Source organism: Spermophilus citellus (genome assembly GCF_964194105.1).
Source record: "Spermophilus citellus genome assembly, chromosome: 15".
Classification (NCBI taxonomy): Eukaryota; Metazoa; Chordata; class Mammalia; order Rodentia; family Sciuridae; genus Spermophilus; species Spermophilus citellus.
This window is the reverse complement of record NC_138195.1, coordinates 71,527,677-71,536,409: the sequence shown is the minus strand read 5'-3', so window position 1 is coordinate 71,536,409 and position 8,733 is coordinate 71,527,677. Positions and strand designations below refer to the sequence as shown.

General features: G+C 49.0%; 1 protein-coding gene across 1 annotated transcript; it reads right to left on the bottom strand.

Moving 5' to 3' along the window:
* Positions 1-3,328: 3,328 nt before the first annotated feature.
* On the bottom strand, positions 3,329-6,063 carry HPS6 (HPS6 biogenesis of lysosomal organelles complex 2 subunit 3). Its single transcript, XM_081268169.1, has one exon. It carries the CDS (start codon positions 5,869-5,871, stop codon positions 3,451-3,453), a length of 2,421 nt encoding a protein of 806 aa, XP_081124295.1. The 5' UTR covers positions 5,872-6,063; the 3' UTR covers positions 3,329-3,450.
* Positions 6,064-8,733: the final 2,670 nt, after the last annotated feature.

Genomic DNA, 8,733 nt, shown 5'->3' with positions numbered 1-8,733 from the left:
TGACCTCTAATCTGAATACCGAAGTAGATTCTGATCTTAGTCCTATTTGCTGTTATAAATACTCTGGGTGTTATAGTTTAAGTGTCTCCTAATCTCACATGTGAGACAATGCAAGACAGTTTAGAGGTGAAATGATTCAGTTATGAGAGCCTTAACATAATCAGTAAATTAATCTCCTGATAGGGATTAATTAACTGAGTGGCAGGTAGGGTGTGGCTGGAGGAGGTGCGTCCATGGGGGTGTGCCCTTGGGGTTTATATTTTGTCCTGGAGGAGATCTTTCTCTTTCTCTGCTGCTTGGTGTGATGTCTTGAGCTGCATTTCTTCACCACACTCTTCTACCATGATGTTCAGCCTCACTTTTAGCCCTTAGGAATGGAGTTGGCCATCTCTGAACTGAGACTTCTGAAACTGTGAGCCCCCAAATAAACTTTTCCTCCTCTAATTGTTCTTGACAGGTCCTATGACTCTAAGCAGCAGTAAAAAGCTGACTAAAACACTGGGTAATCAAGGTTAGACTTGAGGATATAGAAATATCAATTAGAAAGCTACTATAACTCTCAGTGACAGGTGGCCACATTTAGGCAGAAGGCTGGGTTGGGGTTTGGGACGAGAGCAGGAATTGTCCTTGTTACTTTTTTTTCAGGCCACAGGTGGAAGAAGGGGTGGGGCTCTGACCTCTGACCCTTGTAGGATGGTAGAGAAGGGAAAAGGGTCTGAGTTTCCTGGGTAGGTGACAGGGAGGACTGTAGGCAGGCCTGAGAGCAGGAAAGCATTCTCAGTTGTACCTCACCTCTGAGCTCCATGAGGTTCTCCATGTGAACCTACTTTCTTTTGTACAGGGACCTTGGATCTGAAGCCTTGCCCACTACTAAAATTTTTTTTTTGTTTGTTTGTTCTGGGAATTGAACTCAAGGGCACTTAATCACTGAGCCACATCCCCAGCGTTTTTTTTTTTTTTGTATTTTATTTAGAGAGAGGGTCTCATTGAGTTGCTTAGGGTTTCGCTAAGTTGCTGAGGCTGTCTTTAAATTCATGATCTTCCTGACTCAGCCTCCTTAAGCCAATGGGACCACTCAAAACTTGTAGCCCCAGAATGCCACCCTTTTCTCAGGTACCCAAGGTCAAGGACCTCAGTTCCTAGATTTTGCATTCCATAGGCTCCAACATCTTTTTTTTAAAATCCACTTTATTTTTAGACAACCTACCTGACATGTTTTCTTTCTTTCTTTCTTTCTTTTTTTTTTTGAGAGAGAGAGAGAGAGAGAGAATTTTAATGTTTATTTTGTTTATTTTTTAGTTTTCGGCGGACACAACATCTTTGTTTGTATGTGGTGCTGAGGATTAAACCCGGGCCGCATGCATGCCAGGCAAGCACGCTACCCGCTTGAGCCATATCCCCAGCCCTGACACGTTTTCTTAAAAAACAGGAGCCTCCACTCCAAATAAATCACAGTCAAAATAAATGAACTAAAAATTTATGGAATGCTTCATGAATCTGTGTCATCCTTGCATAGACCCCATGCTAATCTTCTCTGTATTGTTCTAGTTTTAGTATATGTGCTGCTGAAGTGAGCACAAGTCTTGTCTTGGGATCCACCCTTTCAACCAAAGACCTCAGACTTGGGATCTCTATCTACCTATTCAGACTTTCACTCAGGAAGACCACAATGAATCATCACTTTGATGGCCCTCTCACATGCTCCACCCAAACCCATTCAGACCATATTTGCAACCCTAGAGTTCTACAAAGTCCCAAGGTATGGTTTGGGATCATTGGCATCCTCCACACTGGAGGTGGAGGATGAGCAAGGACCAGCATAATCCAATAGCAGCCTGTAAAGGTAGAATAAAAGCTACCAGCCATTCAAGGCCACCAGCTCCCCTCTGAGCTGCCAGGCTGGGCAGTGTCCAAGCTGAGGCCTTGCTGATGGGTGACTCAGAGGAATTTCCTCAAAGAAAAGCTTGGCCCTTTCCCTATGCCTCCAGGGGCCCACTGAGTATAATTCCTTCTCCTCCTGGCACAGCAGGAGGCCCAAGACAAATCTCAGGCTGAGAAGCAAACATATTTCAGTAGGATCATGAACAGGAAAACAGCTTCCAGCATTGTGCCACCTTCAACTTCCCAGCTTCAAGACCAAGAAGGGGAGGAACCCCTCCCATACTAGGAAGGGGCTAGGTGACAGCTGAGGGAGAAGCAGCAGCTTTAAGGCTAATAGCTGAACTACAGGTGTTGGTAGACAGGCTAGCTTGAGTCCCAGGACAAGGGCCATTCAAGCCTTGGATAAGACTAAATTGTCATTCTAGGACTTCAGTGAGGCTAAGAAGCCATCTCAGATTTGGCCATCCGGATGAGCCACCTTGGGACCTCCACAAGGCTGGGGAAATAACAATAATCATGGGCAAGACTGTAGGGCTACTCCTCTCCCCCTGACAATCTAAAAAACCATCCACAGACCCATATGAACTTGAATCTACTGTTAAGCCCAGGATGAGGCAGAGCAGAATCTAAGGTCCTAGCTGAGGACAAAGCTAAGTGGTAGTTGTTACCCTAGTCCCTGCCAGGGGCCTAGGATGATGTTGAGTGGCAGGGCCTACCCTAATCCAGAACTAGGCAGAGGGGTCACAGGTAGAAATGGACAAGAAGTCTTTGGACATCTAGTCCAGACAAGTAGAAATCTGTGCTGCAGATGCTCTTATTTCTTGGTTTAAGGAGTCAGTGAAAATGTGAGGCCCTCCAAGTAGCTGTGCTCCCAGTGACTCATTATTGACTCAGAGGGCTCTGAGGTAGCTCTCTGACTGTATCATATTTTCCTTAAAATCAGGGGCTGCTCATGGAATCCTGGGGGAAACAGGCGTGGCCTTAGGGCCCATCACAGTTCTTACTTGGAAGAGTCCCAGGGAAAAGAGGTGTAGGTCTGCCGAGTCCACTCTCTACCATGGTCTAGAGTCCAGTATTGATTCAGGGATGAGGAGCAGATTCAAGCCCAAAGAGGCCAGAGGTACTGGGCCATACAGTGAGGCAAGTAAATGTGACAGCTGCTATTTTCTAGTTGACTTGCTTGGTCAAGTCATTCAGTCTTTCTAGATTCTATTTCTTCACCTGGAAAATAGCGATAAATATCAGTACTTTTCTAGTGAGGAAGAGGGATTATGTAAAGACCAGCAGAGTACCTGGCACATATAAAATACTCATAATGTCAATTATCTTCACGATTGAAAGTAACTGCTTCAGTCAAGAGATACAGATTCATCTACTCCCTCTGTAACCCACAACCCTCTGAGACCCTCAGCTGTTCAAAAAACACAAACTATGTATAAATTGGATATATATATATATATATATATATTTTTTTTTTTTAATTGCTCCAGAAGACAGAAGAATATTGCACACAGAGGTCCTACCCTGGCCCCCTCTAACTCCTAGGTACCCTACCCTGATCACCGTGTCCTACAAATGATTTCCCGTGTCAGTCACACAGAGGCCCTGTCCAGATGTTGCCCACACTTCCAGTCCTGGGTGATCTGATACCTGAAGGGTAGACATAGGTCCCCGAGGTGGGGTCGGGGGTGGAGTGCCTGGGTCCCATAGGATGTCCTCATAAAGGCTTAGAACTGGGCCTGAGGGCCGTCCTTGAGCTCCAGTTTGCTCCAGCAGGGCTTTGAGCAAACCCACTGTGAGAGGGGGTTCTGACCCAGGCTCAGGAAATGGGGTAGGAGGTCCCACTTCATCTGGGAGATGTGTCTTCAGTAGAAGTAGGAGCTCATCTGGAGCTAGTTCTGGTGGGCACAGGCGACAAAGGAGGGGGAGGTGAGCATCGAGCTGGCGGTGCTGGGCAAACTGGGCTAGAAGCAGTTTGAAGATCTCACTTCGAAGCAAGGGGCTGGAGGGGCCAAGGGCCAGGCCAGCCTCCAGAGCCCGCTCCCATTGCTCCTTTTGCACCAGCTGACTCACAGCTTGCAGCACAGCTTTGGGCCGCCCACTGCCCAAAAGCAGCTCCAGCTCCAGTGTCTCAGGCCTGCTCCCCTCCTCACCTATCACTGCCAGGGCTCGTCGATACAAAGGCAGCCCAGGGCCTCCAGCCCCCCACCCTGGCCCACCCTGCTGCTGTGCCAGTTCCACAAATGGGGGTAGCCATCGTGGCTCCAGCTGGCAAAGGCATTGGCAAAGGAGTTCAAAGGGGGGCAGTATCCCATTGGGTGTTTCCTTTCCAGCTGTTGTATCCCCTAGCACCTTCTTCCACACATCAGGGGGAGCTTGGGACCTCAGCCTGCCATTTCCATCTGGCTGGAGCTGCAGGGCCCGAAGAGTGGCACCCCAGGCTGCTGTAGGAAGGGCTTGGAAAATGGTGTTGAGCTGGACCAGCTGGTCTCCTGTTAACTCAGTCCTCAGCAGGCGTGCTACTTCGTGCTCTGCCAACTCAGTCCAGCCAGCCTCCTCATCATCCCCAGCCACCAGCTGGGTCTTGAGCTGCTCTAAACCCCTGTAATCCCTAAGCTCGGCCCTCAGTGTAGTCAACAGTGTAGATGGTGGCAGGTGGCCTTGGAGGATGGAGGCCAAGGCTTGAGGTGCTCGGAAGGTACTGTCGTGTCTCAGTTCCTCTGGGGTGAGCTGGGCACCCCGTAGGCTCCGCCGCTGGTAGTATATACAGGCCTCCTCAAATACCAGGTCCTTGGCTGAAGGCAGCTCAAGGCCCTGGGGGGCTTCCCAACCTACACAAAACAGACCCAAGGCTGAAAGCATGCGAAGACCTCCTCCAATATCCATCTCTTCCTCATCCTTCACGCCAGGGGCTGGAGGTTCCAGCAAATATACTCTGTCTGTACTTAGAACCTTCCTTTCCAGCAGCTGCCCACTGCTCATGTCCAGCAGTTCCAACGTGTTGCCCAGCACACAGGCCAGAGTGCCATGGAATATTCCCAGGGCTGCAGACCCCTCCGGGCCTGCAGGTGCCTCCTGCAAGGTGCCCACAGCACGAGTACCACCGTGGGACTGCACTAAGCTCACAGTGCCCCCGAAATCAAGCAACAGAAGACCCTGAGGAGCTGGGGCCCAGGTATGTACAGCCAATGGCTTTCTGGGGGACAGCAACCCAGGAAGGCCCCGGAGCAGGGTCCTGAAGTCCCAGGTGTCCCCTTGTCTGGGATTCAGGATTTTACTGTGGGAGAGGCCAAGGCATGGGGCAGACACTATCACTTTGCCCTTGCTTGGGCTCCAGATGAGCAGAATGTGGGCTACACCAGGCCAGGTGGTGGCAGTGGGCACCAGGAAGAGATCCTTGCGGGAGGCCAGCAGGCCAAAAGGAGGGCAGTGGTGCAGCAGGACGCGAGTGCGGCCCAGGTTTGTGCCTGCCTCCCCGCTGGGCTCCAGGGTCCTGACGCACACGCGATAGTTGAAAGCGGCTGCAGGCCGCTCTATAGGGTCCTCAGTGCCAGACTGAAGCTCCTCGCACCACACCAGGCGGCCTCGGACAGCCGCCACGGCCACCACGCGGGCCTCACCGCCTGGACAGAGCTCGGTGCTCTGCAGCAGTCGCCAGCCAAGCTCCATCCCCGCTCCCCACACCTCGGTTATGCCACTTTCCCACACTAGAACCAGCGCGGGTCGCGCTGGCCAAGGCAGGAAGAAGGCGTCTAGCGGTGAAGGGTGGTCCTCGGGCCAGGCCCGCTCCAGTTCCGCGCCGGATCCACGTACGGCGACCAGCAGTTGCGGGGTTGGCGCCCCCGGGGGTCGCAGCAGCAGCAGGTGGCGGCCGTCTGGGCTGCAGCGGACTCGGACAGCTGGGTCCCCAGCTAGCAACTCCCGGAGCCGGGCCGCGCCGCTGAAGTTGCTAAGGTCCAAGAGCAGGCGCAGAGTCCCCGCACGCTTCATCGTGCCGCCCGCGCCGTAGCACGTTAGGCCCAGCCACCCGGTGGAGCGAGGCCCGGCTCTCGGTGCGCCGTCCTCCGGGAAGTCGAGAGCCGCACTGAGACTTCCGTCCCGCGTGGATGGGGTGGGCCGAGGACAGGCCTGAGTGTAGACTCCACCCCGCCCCGCTAGGGGAGCTTCGGCTTTGCTCTAGTGCACGCCCGGCTGGCGCGACCCGCCCGCAGGGGGAGGAGCCTCCGCAGCTCCCAAAGGTTTCAACCTCTGACTTCTCAGGCCGGCTTCCCCTAGCCGCAGTGTAGTTCAGTCTAGTCCTGATTTGGGCTCCACTGAGCCCCTAAGAGCGTCCATCTCCTAAGGCTTTTCTTTTCTAAGCTTCGTTCTTTGAGTCCAGTTTACTCATTTATATTCATTCATATTCTCATCCTCCCCCTCCCTCCCTCCCTCCCTCCCTCTCTCTCTCTCTCTCTCTCTCTCTCTCTCTCTCTCTCTCTCTCTCTCTCTCTTTTCCCGGTACTAGGCATTGAGCCCCACAGCCTCACAGAGTCTGGGCAAGCACTCTATATCACTGAGCTACATCCCCAACTACTCATTTATTTATTTATTTATTTATTTTTTATTGGATGTTCACAACATTACAAAGCTCTTGACAAATCATATTTCATACATTAGAATCAAGTGGGTTATGAACTCCCATTTTTACCCCAAATCTACTCATTTATTTTTGAAAGTTTTATTGAGCATCTAATTCATGGCAGGCTTTGAGTAGTAGACCCCGAACAAAATAGAAAAACTTCAACCTCACCTGTAATCCTCAGCGGCTCAGGAGGCTAAGGCAGGAGGATCACAAGTTCAAAGCCAGCCTGAGCAATTTAGTGAGGCCCTAAGCAACTTAGTGAGACCCTGTCTCAAAATGAAAAATAAAAAGGGCTGGGGATATGGCTAAATGGCTAAGTGCCCCTGGGTTCAATCCCTGGTACCAAACAAAAAACTTCAACCTCATGGAGATTGATAATCTAGTGGAAAATAATAATAGTTAATGTTTCCATAGTAGACATCATGGGACAGACCTGCTCCCATCCCTCGTTTTTGCAGATAAGGAAAATGAAGCACAGAGGTTAAGTAACTTTGATTAAGATTATATAGGTATTAGGCTGGGGATATAGCTTAGTTGGTAGAGTGCTTGTTTCATATGCACAAGGCCTTGGGTTCAATCCCTAGCTACCCATCCCCCCCAAAAAAAAAAAATTACACAGGTATTAAGCAGTGGAGGTGGGATTTCAACCACAGGCATTCTGGCTCCAGAGTCAGTGTGCCAAGCCATTTTACTCTATCACCCAAAACCAGGAGTTTGCTAAGAAAACAACAACAACAACAACATGTTTAGAGGCAGAGTCTTTTTGTCATCTCTTCAGCAACACCTACAAATTTAGATTTTTAAATTCTTATATATTTTTTTCAGTATTGGGGATTGAACCCAGGAACACTCTACTGAGTTACATTCCCAAACCCACCTTTTGAGACAAAGTCTTGCCCAGGCTGGCCTAGGACTTACAATCCTCCTGTCTCAGCCTTCCCAGTTGCTGGGTCTACAGGCTTGTGCCCTGCTTGACAACCTCCTTATTGAAAGTTTCTCCTGTGGGTTCCACTGCACATCTTTTACCTCTGGGTTTCTTCCTTTTTTTATATTGCACTATCTTTTTTTTTTTTTTTTTTTTTTTTGGTACCAGGGATTGAATTCAGGGGTACTTGACCACTGAACCACGTCCCCAGCCCTACTTTGTATTTTATTTAGAGACAGGGTCTCACTGTGTTGCTTAGCACCTCACTTTTGCTGAGGCTGGTTTTGAATCCTTTATCCTCCTGCCTCAGCCTCCTGAGTTACTGCGATTACAGGTGTGTGTCACCACATTAAACGTTAGCACTCCTCCTTCCATTCCCCAATAACATTTTGATCTGTCTCTCTATCCTCTTTCCTTCCTTATGGCTTGATCCATTCCATGGAAGCCAACGACTCCAAAATATTTATCTATAGCACAGATATCTGTTGAGTTCCAATAAAGGGTATCTAAACGTCTACTAAATATTTCTTCTTGGATGTCTCACACTTTAATCTCAACATATCCTAAACATCATCTTCCTGTCCCAAATTACTCCTCCTCCAGTTGCTTCTAGTTGCCATAGGATTTATTTCATTTTGTACCCTATCTTCATTTTTAGAGTAGAGTCTGGCAGAAAAACCTCAATTGATGTTTGCTGAAGGAATGAGTAAGCTTGTGTGGGCACATGTTTGTGTGTGTGATATCATTTGGGAATCTTTTGGTTAAAAGTTACAGAAATAGCTCATGGCTATTTTAAGTTAAAGTGCTATTAATTAGAAGAACATAAGAAACTTACAGCATCTGCTGAAGAAAGGAAGAACAGGATTGAACAATGAGCAGTAATTAAGACACTCACTGAAGATCAAGAAATAGGAAGCATGATTGTTTTTCAGTGGGGACCATCTAATCAGGGTAACGTGGTCCTTGGTGCTACATGACTTACATGCTGCACTAGAGGATAGAACCTGTTATGAATAAATTCTGATCATCCTTTCATCTCTGCATCTCTTGATCAAAAGCCAAAGTTCTTGGAGGCTATAGCTATTGGCCAGAATCAGATAATGTGCCTTTACTTAACTCCGACTGTTCAGGGCATGTTTTTCCATTTAGTCTAGCCTAAGAGTCCAAAGAATTCTTCAGAATAAGAAGGGAAGAGCTCTGCCAGATAACCAAACCAATATGACACAGGCCTTATTATTCTCATTTTTCAAATGAGGACACTAGGCACAGGGAGCTTAAGTAATTGTACAAAGTCATACGGTTAGAA